This window comes from Lactuca saligna, chromosome 6, assembly GCF_052625555.1.
Source record: "Lactuca saligna cultivar CGN05327 chromosome 6, ASM5262555v1, whole genome shotgun sequence".
Lineage (NCBI taxonomy): Eukaryota > Viridiplantae > Streptophyta > Magnoliopsida > Asterales > Asteraceae > Lactuca > Lactuca saligna.
Window position 1 is genome coordinate 28,106,137 of NC_136422.1, and position 13,439 is coordinate 28,119,575.

Below are 13,439 nucleotides of genomic sequence, written 5' to 3' on the forward strand. Positions count from 1 at the left end.
AAATAACACAATGATAGTCCGAATGAAAAAAAATACACAAAAATAGTCCGGACAAACAATTCTTCTTTTTTAAATGTTAATAGACAAAATTACAAAAATTGTTCATGTTGTACATCGAAAATTGTCACATTGGTCCAAAAGGTTTTGGACTTGCACTACTCCAAATCTTTGATTTTTTTAGTTTGGTCCAATTTATTTTGAATTTTTTAAAAGGACAACTTTACCCTTTCTATTTCATTTTCTACTTTTCTATATTACAATAACTATAAAAAAACAAAAAAGAAAATCATTTTATCACCCCTGCCTCTCTCCTTTCTATCTCTCTACATTACATACACTCATAACGAACCTCCGACTCCGATGAAGACAATGAATCGCTGCAACTTATGAACGCCATTGCCACCACCACCATCGAAAGATATTAATGACACCGCTGCAGCAAGTCTATACAACCACCATAGTTAAAGAAACCCTCCGATTTGAAAATCTTTCAAACCCCATGAACACTCCGATTAGGGTTTTCGTTTTCAACCCTTATCATCTTCGCCACCACCAACCTCTGATCAGGAAAACCCTTCTAAAAACAACAGTGACTCCGGCTAATCGATTCCCACTATCAGAGTAGACAAATCGAGATCTGAAGAGCTATGGTTTTGTCGTCGTCAGTCATGTAACATCTTCAATGATTTGTTCGTGTACATGGGGTGTACGTCCTTGTACACTTAGCGTAATAGGTCCCGTACGAGTACGTAGGGCGTACGTGGCTAAGACCAAAACCCTAAGAATTAGGGTTTGTGCACTATTTAAGCCTCATTATGGCCCAAGACCCTTCCCTATCTCAGCCTCCATTTCCTTTATCGACCCTCTTAGCAAACTCTAGTGCATTATGATCATTTTGGAGCTTTTAGAGTGATTGTGTGTGCTTTTGGTTATTAAGAAGGTTATTCAAGAAAGAAGCTTTGCCCTCAAGACATTGGATCCAACATCCCCTCTTCATTTTGCACCACTAGGAGGTATAAAGCTCCAAACTTGGTTTGTATTTCATTAAGTTCTAGTTTGATGCTAGTTTCTTCCTTCTTGTTCCTAATGTTTAGATCTTGGTGGGTATGGGCCACTCCTAAGCCTCCAAGTTGTATTTTCAGACGTTTCTAGACATCTTATATCATAAAGATGCAGGCTTGGACCTTGTTTAGTCCCCATTCAAGAGTTAGAGTGTAGGATGGGGTGAAATAAGCTAGGTTTTGGAGTTTGGGCTCCTTGTATCCACCCAAAGGCATTAAGTTTGCAACTTTATGGTCTTAATTGTCTTAATGGTTTCGAATCTAATTTTTAGTCGCTTGCTCTTAAGGCTTTAAGCCATAGGATGCTCTATGGATTATCATGTTAGGCTAAAACCTATAGGATGCTCCATGGTGTTTTTGTACCCATGGATCATGGATATGAAAGGCCATGACAATTAGGGTTTACATGGTGTAACCCTAATTGTGACACACTATATAAGCATCTTATTCTTGTAAAAATCGGCAACCATTAGAGACTATGAAGGAATGGTGAGGGCTAGCCGATTTCATGAAGTGTATCATTTCTCTCTAAGTTATTCCAAGTGCATTTAATATTGTGTGAACCATTTGAGGTGTCACACTTGGGACAGTAGGCTCTCGAGCTTCATGAAGTTAAGCTACATCAACAAGGTATGTATTTCTATCTAGTTTATTATTCAAATATCAAAAGATTGTATGCTAGTTATGGTAATACCTTGGAATATTCATATTTGCATGTATAATAGAGAAAACATAGATCCAATATATTTAGGATTGCATGTACACTTAGGAGTGTTAGAATGCTCAAAACCCAACAGATTGGACCCGTAGTATATTGGCATTCCAACCCGATGGTTGAGGGGCCTGGGGTATTCCAACCTGATGGTTGATTGGGCCCAAAGTATGTTGTTATTATAACTGTGTTATTTGTTATGCATTGGTATTTTGGGGGAACTCACTAAACTTTAGGCTTATAGTTGGGATATGTTTTAGGTGCTTTAATGGATCACGGGAAGGCTAAGGCGTGATCGTGCACCTCCTCATGTTTTGTTTTTATGATTTTGGGATTTCTCTGATGTGAAACTTATTTTGAAAACAAATTGTAATAAATGATGGTTTTGTGGTTGTTTTAAAAAAAATTAATTTTCATGAATTTTTCGAATGTTACACTTATACAATAAATGTATATCACACGATTACTACAACATCCTCACTTTTGTGACCTCTATATCCCGCTTGTGCTCATCCTTAATAACATTTAGAACCATTTATGGGATAATGACTTGAAAGGATAACAAACTTTTAATTTTGTTCACATTTAGTCATTGAACTTTTTTCGTATTTGATTTATCATTGAATTATTTGAAATTGTTCACATTTTACCCTTATGACCGGCTAAAAGTGGTCATAAAAGGTAACATTCACGGGCAATCCACAATAGATCTCGGGGTATCCAGGGATGCTCATAAAAAAATTAGTACTGTAATTTTTTTAGATTAATTTCGTTTTATGTAGTGTATATATACATAATATATTAATATGTTTAGCGAAATAATAACAAAATTTGTTGTTGGTTTAGATGGTTAACACATTAAGGGGGTCTTTTGGAGGTTGCTAGTTCAAATCTTCTTTCAAACATATATTTTCTTTTATTTTCACAACTCCTTTTATATAGCTTTATACGAATTATACCTATTATATTATGATGTTGTGAAAATTAAAAAGAAATATTGAGTTGTCTAAGTGGTAAAGCGTTGAACTTTGAATTTTGAGATCCTTATTTCGAATCTTGTCCCTTACGTGGGTTTGCTTTATTTTGTTTATCAAATTTTCAACTTATTTTTTAAAATTCTAAAATTGTCTCACATCGGCCATAGTATGAAACATAACTCCTATCCATCTGTTATATAAGCAACACAAGCTTTTCAATTCTCAACAAGTTAAACTTTCGAATGAGTTTGGGTTTATACCCGAAACCGAGTTTGGAAAACCGAGAAACCGAACCTATCGGTATGGGATATCACTTTACTTTGACTCTGACTCCGCCACTGGTAACAATTATACGTTTCAACAAGTTCAAGGGTTAATACATCATAAAAAAAAAATCTAATGACCAAATGATCAAAAGTTATAATAGGTACTCTCTCAAATCATTATTTTCTTCCTATGCGATTCCCTTAGAGTAAACTTATAAGCTTTTTAAAGTCAACTTGGGCCGTTCAAATATGAGGTGAATGGTCCATTTTCTTCTCCAAATTTCCTTGTTGCAATGTTTTTTTCTTCACTTCCAGCGTTTTTCCAGCACAAACAATAGGAAATGGTGGGTTTATACTCAAATCAACATGGGCTGCAATTAATTCTCTTCTTGGGCTGCTGGAGTACGTCCATTTCGTGACTAATACTCTCGACATTTTCTACTAGAATATATTGGAGTTGGGCTACAATGTTAGGCTCTTGATATTGGGCTGTTAGTATATTCATTTGTGGGCTGCATATTGGACTATTTGGCTGCCATAATGGGTTGCTCGACAGCTCCCTTCATTGCTGTTCACGAGGCGAAAAGATGCATCAAAACTTGTTTGAATCCATTTATTTTCGGTGACATTGAAGATCAACGAGTTGGGAAGACGTCTGTAAAATTTCAGCTAAATCGGACAACGTTTGCCCCTCCGTATAATCATTTGAAGAAAGTCATGCAATGCTGTCAAAATCCAAAATTTATATCGTTTTGTTTTTCTTGTCGCTCACGGATTTTGCTATGGGAGTTCAATCATGGTTGCAAGGCATTCAATGTGGCTTTAACGATACTCTAAAATATCATTTTGTTCGTACAATCTACACAGAAATAGTTTAAACGAGTAACAATATTCAAAACAATAAATCTAACAATTAAATGTAAAAAGAACATTAAAAATGTTAAACTAAAATAAAACGAATGCTAAAATATATACAAAAAATCAAGCTATCGTCTAGAACCTACCATCATATGGAAGGTTTTTGGAACTCTTTTAGAGTTTCCAGAAGCTTCCTGGTAGTAGACAAGTAAATGATTTGAACTGAGATTAAATCTATTATTTAATCATTTAAATCTTCTTTTTCTTGCAAATTACCTAAACTATAAATATGATTTATTGACTTGCAAATTTCAGTCATACTCTTCCCATAAGGCTTAGGAACGAAGTATCATTCTCCTCCTCTCTCCCTACTTGTCTTCTAGTTCTAGAGTTTAGGTGTGATCCATTAGAAACATCATCATTTTGGTCTAAGCTTTCAAAGTCCAACAATTAAAAACGATTGAAGTGATTTTTTTACCACAACAAATCAAAGGTATGTAACCCTAACTTGATAATTTTGGTTGTATTGGGGTCTATCTAGTTTTGTTATTCATGTATGTTGTCTTCAAAGTGTAAGATATAGATCCTTATAGATTGCATGTGTCATTCTTAATTGTTAAGTAATTTTTCGTAGTATGCATATGTTATAACCTATAAAACCCATCAAATATAACTTCTTAATTTCACACTTAAGCCTTAATTTCTAGTCATTTTAACATTTGGGTCAAATATGATAAATTCCTAGCTTTAAGTTTGAAAATATAATACTTTTAGTCCCTCAACTATATTTCTTTATCTTTAAGATCTAATTCACTTTTCTCATGATTAAAATGTCATAACTAAATGACTTTCACTTGTAATCTTTTTTTATTTATATTATAATTTAAATGTAATGTATTTTTATTTCTAAAATTTTTATTTTTTATCAAAAAGAGCAAAACACCTAGATCCAATTTGAGGATGTTACAATGAACTACACACATTATAGTGCACGGTTTTAGAATAAGAAATTTAGTTTTGTTTGAATGGTTTTGTTTACTAAATATTTTAGTTCAATAGTATATAACTTATTTGGATGGTTTCACATAAAAACCATAAAAATAATTATATATAACGTGTTTATAACTTTATGGATGTAAAACTACTTTTAATACAGAGAAAAAATCATAAACAAAGATCAAAGATTAAATGTCAAAATTTATGTGTTTGTTCTAATTTATATTGTAATAGAGTAGTTAAGAAAATGTACTAGAATAGTAAATGTAATAAGAGAAGAAACAAGGACCATGATTAAAGTCTCAAGGAGTTCCACCGGGCCATTGAGAGTTGATGACAAAACAAGTGGTTATTTTGTCCCTACAAATGACCATGTTTTTCTACATGTTGACTCAAGGAAAAACACGATTGATGCAAATGTTATTGTTATTGTTTGTATGTGTGTCGTGTTTATTTTTATTTGTTGAATGATTGGTTAAAACTAAATTGGAAACACAAACAATGATTGTTAAAAGTTAACATGATGAATTTTGCAGACAATATTGACATTTATAAAAAATTTATAAAATTGAGTTTTAAAAAGGTTTAAAAAAAGTCATTTCCCAAAAGGAAAATAAAATGTTATAACTAAATAAAAAAACACCGTTTGTAGAAATATAAATTTCATGCCACCCATGAAAAAAAAAAACACATTTAACTAATAGTCTTTCTATGTGGAGAAGTGTCATAAGCAACATGTTAGTTTGGGTTTAGCCAAAGTAATGCGATACTTACGATAACTCGAGCATCTTGATTGTCTTTAAATGGAGCATTTTGAATGCCTTCAAATGTTAGCTTAACACTTAACTGATGCCATTGTACCAGACTAACTAACATGCAAAGATGATAATACTAGCAATGCTTGGACTCCAACCTTGAATACAATATCAATCAAAAACAACCTTGAGATAATTGAATTGAACTCATTAACATGATCAGTTGCCGAGCCGTACTCCTTCATATTTAGATTCACCAACTGCCGAACTAAGAAAATCTTATACATTATTGTTAAAGTTTTTTCTGTAAATATTATACAACACATTTATCAGATTGTAGATTGTAGGTAGTCTTCACATTGACAACCTTGTAAGCTACAATCTTTGCCAAAGATAACCTTATAACTCCATGTTCTTGCCAATCTAATGTCTCACTCCACCTACTTCATTGCTTCATGTTTCTTTCAAGTCAATGACTCATGTAATTTCTTTTAGTAGAGATAGTCTTTGATTTTGCATTCTCCAGAATCTGAAATCATGACCTTCAAATTTTTCGATCCTAACTTTCTCATATTCAGGCATAGCTATGATACCAGTTTGTTGGGATTCAACAAAACAAGTTAAACAACTTCAAACAAACGATAAACGATTTATGTAAAACACAAAGATTTTTTTTATGAAATACAATAATCGAAAAACTATAAAACTGAAAACAATATTTAACGTGGTCAGGTCGATGTGATATATGTCCTCGGGCGAATGAGAGAAATGACGATGTTAATAATCTTCCAAGAACAATTCCAATCACTCACAAAATGTTGCATCTCACTTGAGCTCTCAAACAAAAGGAACCTTTCTTACTAACAAACTGCTCGAAATGATATGTTCTAAACATCACAATGATTGATGTGCATTCATACATGCACGTCTCAAACAGATGCTGAAAGAGATGAAAGTACCTATTTATAAGTGAGCATAGGGATTTCCTAATTCTGATGGACCAGACCCATCAATAATTAGGCCCTAAATGGGATTAGCCCATCAAGGACGTTATGCAACTACTTCTAGAGTTTTCAACCTTGAGGGATGTGTATGGTCACATGTCATGCACCTAGAGAGCACATTCTCGAAATGATATGTTCTCAACATTCTCTATGGATGGGGTGCATTCACCATGCATAGAAAATATTAGAAGGCTATGAATGCATTTGCCATTGAGCAAAGCCTTTACAAGCATAAGAGGACATTTGACACAACTAGAGTGCATTTAGTTGACGTCTGGAGTGCATTAGTCAAATACTCTCGTGCATTCTGCAGGTATCTGGTCACTTTGCCAAATGTTCGGTCACAATAAGGACTTAGAATTATTTTCCATTTGAGCATTCTCCCACCAAGGGGGCATTCTCTTGATCAAGGGAGCATTCTCTCTATGATTATTCTCACCGAGAGGGCATTCTTTCTCCGGTCATTCTCTCACCAGGAGGGGATTCACTCTCTGGTCTTTCTCTCATGAGGAGGACATTCTCTCTCTTCATTCTGATCAAGTCTTCACACCCAACAATCACGGCACGACTCGACACGTTTGTTGCCCCTAGTTTTGTAGAACAAAAAGTTTATCTTTTAAATTTAGTACGATATATTTCGGAAAAAATGATTTTACATCTACTTCTCGGTTTTGGAGCTCCAACTTAAACTATGCCTCTTACCCAAAGATTATTTTATATTTCATCCTAAATATGTTCAAGAAATATGAATAAAATATAGATTCCATTCTAAATCTACCAAACTTTTTACAGATCATGATCAAGAAACATGATTGACACATTGACTTTATTTTAACTTATTATAATGTTTATTGATGATGACACATAATAATATCAAACGATCTAAAGAGAAACCGATGCAAGCACAGGAACTCAAACTAACTACTTTGTTGTATTTGCCTCGGTAAACCCTATCCATTGTGAAGACATGTACCATTTTCAAGAACTTGACATCAAGCTCTGAAGGTACAAGTCAACATTATCTAGTCCACACAGTGTCTTCACCACAGGCATAGTAGCAGGAACATCCAACTGAAACATCAAATCAGAACCCTCTAACCCTTTCCATGAACGTACTTGGTTTTTTGCTTCTTTAATGGCAGCTCTAGTAGCACAATGAACAGAAGCAGCAAGAAGTAAAGGTGGCTCTCCAGAAGCTGCATCTCACAACAACAGTAACAATTAGATAAGTCGACAAATCCTTTAAAGAACATGAAACTTCAGTTCTTTGACATACCTTTTGAAGAGAGGACACGCTTTTTATGATGTCCACTGTTTAGTATATGCACATTAAGTTGCTTAGGTATCGTATCAATTGTGGGTATCTTATATGTCCATGTGCTATCAGCAATCACTAACCCATTAGAATTTATCGAATATTCTTCAAGCATGAAAAACCCAATTCCTTGAACAAAAGCGCCTTCCACCTGTCCCAAATCCACAGCTGGATTCAAGCTTTGTCCACAATCGTATACAATGTCTGCTTGCAAGATTTTCGTTTCTCCAGTCAGAAGATTTACCTCCACCTATTTTTTTTCCCCACAAATTAGCATTTTTTATAAAACGAATATAATATTATTCATGTAACTTACCTCACTTACAGCAGCACCATAGTTAATGTATCTCATGGAAGTAAACTCAGGTACAAAAAACGAACTTGCTGATAAATTTACAGATTGCATGTTTGCATGCAGAATGAGGGAATCCCATTTAACAAAACCCATTTGCGCTTCTAATCTTTCTTTCAAACCCACGAGTCTTTCAACTAAAACATTGCAACAAAGTCTAACTGCTTCACAGCTTGCTTCAGACGTAGTGCTTCCAGCTGTAAATCCTCCTTGAATCATACTCAATGTGTCTGCTTGAATAACACGTATCTTCTCCAAAAGCTCATTTCCATCAGCTCCTTCACATTGAATTGCTTTTAGACAATACGCAGTCATTTGTTTGACTTTTGTCCATAGCCCTTGACCTAATTCAATCCCACCTACTTCCACGACAATGGATCCATCCCTTAAAATACTCACTTTTCCAGGTGTCGCTCTTAGTGACACCTCATGTAAAATGGGAACTCGAGAAATACCCTTTTTTCTCCATGTGTTACACTTATTAAACTTCTTTATCGTTTCGACTCTATCATTGAAATTTGATGATTTCATTAACGTATCCCATATTGTTGGCAAAGTATATTCGACAAACTCACCAACACTATCACCTCCATAGAAATTTTTCAAGCTATCGAATGTATGAAAATTTTTCTCCCTTACGCAACCAACATCCATGGAAACAAAAGATGCAACGTGTTCGATCACTGCTTCAGCTATAAAAGACGCTTGCACTTCTCCTGGTGCCCTCATTGCAGATTTACTCGAATGATTTGTTTTACAGATTTTAAAATCGAATGATAAAGCACCCCAATTGTACTTCTTCAGTGCACCCAACATATTCCATGGCATCACTGGGCTTATATCGGGAGAAATTCCAGCATTGATTAATATATCGAGGTGTAAAGCTGTGATTTTTCCATTGGATTTGAAGCCTACAGTGTAGTTTATCTTCATCGGATGTCTTCCTCCTGCCATTATCATATCTGTCTTCCTGTTCACATACGTTCTCACAGGGCGATTTAATTTGTATGCTGCTAGTGCACATGCTGTTGCAACCTATGATCAACATACATAACATAACGTTTTCAATATGGAAAAACGGATTTGAATTGATAGTTTGATAATACTCACAGGCATAGCTTTAATGGCTTTTCCACCAAATCCTCCTCCAACTCTTCTTGTAATCACACGAACATTATGTTCAGGAATTCCAAGACACTGTGCGATTACACTTTGTGCAAACTCAGGGACCTGAATGGAACTATACACCACCATGCAGTTGTCTTCATCTGGAACAGCTAATGCAGTTTGTGTCTCCATATAGAAATAGTATTGTGATCCGAGTTTGATCTGTATACAACAAATGAACACTGAAAAAAGAATAATTCTCATATTCTCAACAACTAGTTTGATCATGATCTGTAGATTCTGTACCTCAGCAGAATGGATTTGATGATCAGATTCAGCCATTCCCTTTATGAAATCACCAACTTGTGATGGATATATGAATGAAGGAACTTCAAAAAAGCTTGAATTCTCAACAGCATGTTCGACAGTTAATATAGGTGGCTCTAAGTGTTCAGTGTCATAATCAACCATGGCTGTTTCAGCTGCAATATCTGCATTCTTCTGTGAATCTGCCACCTAAAACTTTGATTTCTTTCAGAATAATGAAGTGAAAGAGAAGATGATGATTTCTTTAAGAGAATTAGTAAAATACCACAAATGCTATACGTTGTCCAGTGCATTCAGTTAACTCATTTGCAAATAAAGGTTCTGGACCGAATAAAGTTTTGGCTCCTATGTTTTCTCCTCCTTTTGGAATATCTTGAAATGAAACAACACTATGTATATCTTTCTTCACTTCAACACCTTTTACCCATGCTAAAGGATTTGTGCTGTAGATGAATGCTCCATGAAGGCAGTTTAATGGTGAAGGAATGTCATCCACAAATACAGCTTCACCTGTATATATATATGATGATAAGTTAGATCCAATTAACAAGAATATTTGTTGATTGAGTGAAGAACAACAAACCAGAAGCTTGGATTGAAGCACCCGTTTTTATAATCGGTTCACCAACAGGATAATGTTCATGGCTAGATTCCAACACCTGCTTTGAAGATGACAACAATGTTCTTTTTTCATCATAATGATCAGATGTCAAACTTGAACTTTTTATATATGAGGCATCAGAATCAAGTAAAGGAAAGAGAAACTCAAAGAGAAAACTAGAAGCTAAGCTTGATCGATAAGCAGAATGTGATGTGTCATCTTCTGGTTGGATATTAGCTTTTAGTAACTTGAGAGATTCAGACAACAATCCAACACTCAATGTTTTTCCAAGAAGATAATTCTCAACTGTGTTTGCTCTTATTGCATGCTTATTCCCAAAAGCACCAAAAGCTAACTGAATGTTGTTAATTACATGATTGCCACTCTTATAAGGAGAAATTTCAGCCATGAAAGCAGCATTTAAATAAGCTAAGGAATTCCCAAGAGGACGTGGGGAAGCGCGATAAGTTTGAAATAATAATTTAGTGTCAGATTTGTCTGAGTTATAACCGTTTTTATTTGGTTTCATGAATGGAATATGAACACTCAAAAGCAAAGTTCTTGAATCTAAAGCAGGTTGTGCTAGAAACTCTTCTAATGTAAGAACTTTTTTTATCCCATTCATGATTGTAACTTCCGATTTCACAGCAACAAGTAAAGTGGAAATATCTGAAGGAAATCCATTCCTTTGAGCCATTACTAAATTTCCACCTATAGTTGCTGAATTCCTAACAGATTCAGAAGCAATTTTCTCCAAATGAGAAGCAATTTTCTGGAACACCATGTCCCCTTCATCATCATCATCATCTCTTTCTTCTTTCAAGGCAAAGATGAGTTTAGAGATTGAAACAGTTGCTCCAACTTTAATCTGTGAGTCTGTTCTTTTGATTGTAGAAAGCTCAGGGATAAATCTAAGATCAATGTATTCATCATATTGGTCCACTTCTTTATAGTAACCTATACCTGTGTTACCAGCTACCAACTTTACCATTTTACCCTTTTCAGCTGAAGTGGATTCCAACAAGTTATGTAGCTCCTTCATGGAAACTGGAGTATACCAAGATCTTTTCTGATACTTCAAATGCATAGGGGACATGGATTCGTTTTTCAAAAACTCGGGATACGTACAGATCTTTTTTGGATCATAAAAGGGTAGTTTAACAAGTTTGGAATCTGGAGTCTTTTCCTTTTTCCAGAATGAATTAAACCCTAAATCTTCCATATCAACATCACATGCGAAGCTTTTACAGACATCAGCAATAGATCGATAACCAGTGCATCTGCAAAGATTTCCAGAAATTGACTTTTCAGCTTCTGAGGAAGTAAGTTTGGAGGATCCAAGAGGGGGTTGTGGATGATCGTTTTTTTCCGAATTGACAAGTGCTGAGAAGAGTGAAACACACATTCCTGGAGTACAAAACCCACATTGAGATGCGTGAAACCCAGCAAAACGTTGATGAATGGAATGGAATCCATCTTTGCTATTCCCAAGTCCTTCGGTTGTAGTGATTGAACACCCGTTTATGCTGCAAACAAGTGTAAGACATGAACTCACTGTATAATCTTCGACTCGTTTGAGGTTGGAGTCGAACTTCGACAGTAGAACATTACAAGCACCACAACCACCTACAATCGTGAAACTCGTAATATGCAAAAGGTTCGAATTGATGGAAAAACGAGTTAAAATTCCCAAAAAATCATTGTTTAACTATCTAAGTTGACTTCAAAGAAATGTCTTTCTAAGGTTCGAATCGATCCTTCAACTTCATTCATACTATAATATATTCGTGAAGTATAAAAAAGTCGCCATCAGAATAGAGGTTTATAGGTACTAATTTTTTGTCAACGAATAGATGCAAAACCTCATGCTCCACCCATATGAACAAACATCCAATTTAACCCATAAACAGAATCTTTACAAATTGATATATACCAAACCACCAAGAAAAGCGCACACACACACACACACAAGAACATTAAAAGAACAAATCAGTAGACAAACATTCTACGAACTTTCAAACAGAGAGTTAGTAAAAACCAAACCTTCACCGCAACCGAGCTTAACACTCTTGAAACGAGTACGAGAACGCAAGAACTGAAGCAGAGTGGTTGAAGGATCGACGCTAAAGAGCTCAAAGCGCTCTCCATTTACAGCGAAAACCAGTCTTTGATTTTGTGGTTCCTTTGTTTCTGTGGAAGTAAGTTGAAGTTGGGTGTCTTCCATTTTTGTTATAGCGGTGGAGGTAAGCAAAATTTATCTACGGAAAGCGAGGAGTGGAAGTGTGGGAACTGTTGGAAGTTGGAAGTGTTGATCTATTACTAGTTACTACCTAAAGTCATCGTCTTTTGCGAATCTTGTTGTTACGAAAGGTCATATATGCCGTTGGATTAAATATATCGGGAATAAAATGAGCTTTTAAAATATTGGAATACAGATTTATTTATAATCTAATAAGAAATGCTATTATTAAATAAAAAAACAGACCATCACCAAGTTAATATTTAAGGTAACCAAAAGTTTAATTTCATCATAGAACTTTAACATTAATTTAAATATTTTTTCTTTTTAAAATACATATTAATTTAAATTTTAAACACTTATAATTACCATTTAAATATTCATGTTTTAAGTTGTCTTTTAATCATCTATATCAAGACCTAAACAATCAAGGAGTTGAGGACATGGTTGTCATAAGAATGAACAACTCCGAACACATCATTAATTATTGTCCAATGTAGTTAGTTGTGAATAAAACCTGAAAATTTGATTATAAATATTGAACGTGTACAAAAACAATAAAAAATTATTTTGAAATAAAAAAATAATAAGGATTAAATATGTACAAAGTGAGAAATATATTACCTTATTATGTCACTTTTCCTTGCTTACCTAAAGTAACTACTTATAATAAATGTGTACAATTTAAACAAGTTGAAGGGGTAAATATGGACGAAAAAAACTCACTAACGAAATATGAACAAATCAATATTACCATTTTAAATCATTATCATTTGTTTTTACAAGAAAGTGGATATTATTATTCATAATGTAAACTATTATTATTATTATTTTGTAGAAAGGAAAATGCACACATTCTTTACATTATT

At 34.4% G+C, this 13,439-nt stretch overlaps 1 protein-coding gene across 1 annotated transcript; it reads right to left on the bottom strand.

Moving 5' to 3' along the window:
• Positions 1-7,427: 7,427 nt before the first annotated feature.
• Positions 7,428-12,670, bottom strand: LOC145003497 (abscisic-aldehyde oxidase-like). The gene is made up of 8 exons (XM_078962627.1): positions 12,375-12,670; positions 10,314-11,957; positions 9,996-10,240; positions 9,710-9,919; positions 9,407-9,625; positions 8,261-9,331; positions 7,906-8,194; positions 7,428-7,825 (listed from the first exon to the last, which is right to left on the bottom strand). The coding sequence occupies exons 1-8, from the start codon at positions 12,553-12,555 to the stop codon at positions 7,608-7,610; spliced, it is 4,077 nt and encodes a 1,358-aa protein (XP_078818753.1). The 5' UTR covers positions 12,556-12,670; the 3' UTR covers positions 7,428-7,607.
• Between the last annotated feature and the right edge of the window lie 769 nt (positions 12,671-13,439).

Excerpts from the sequence above, each read along its gene's own strand:
- LOC145003497 (XM_078962627.1), bottom strand. The coding sequence starts at position 12,555 with ATGGAAGACACCCAACTTCAACTTACTTCCACAGAAACAAAGGAACCA. Across the intron at positions 9,920-9,995 it reads GACAACGTATAGCATTTGTG|GTGGCAGATTCACAGAAGAA; the intron begins GTATTTTACTAA and ends TCAAAGTTTTAG. Across the intron at positions 9,626-9,709 it reads ATCAAATCCATTCTGCTGAG|ATCAAACTCGGATCACAATA; the intron begins GTACAGAATCTA and ends TGTTGTATACAG.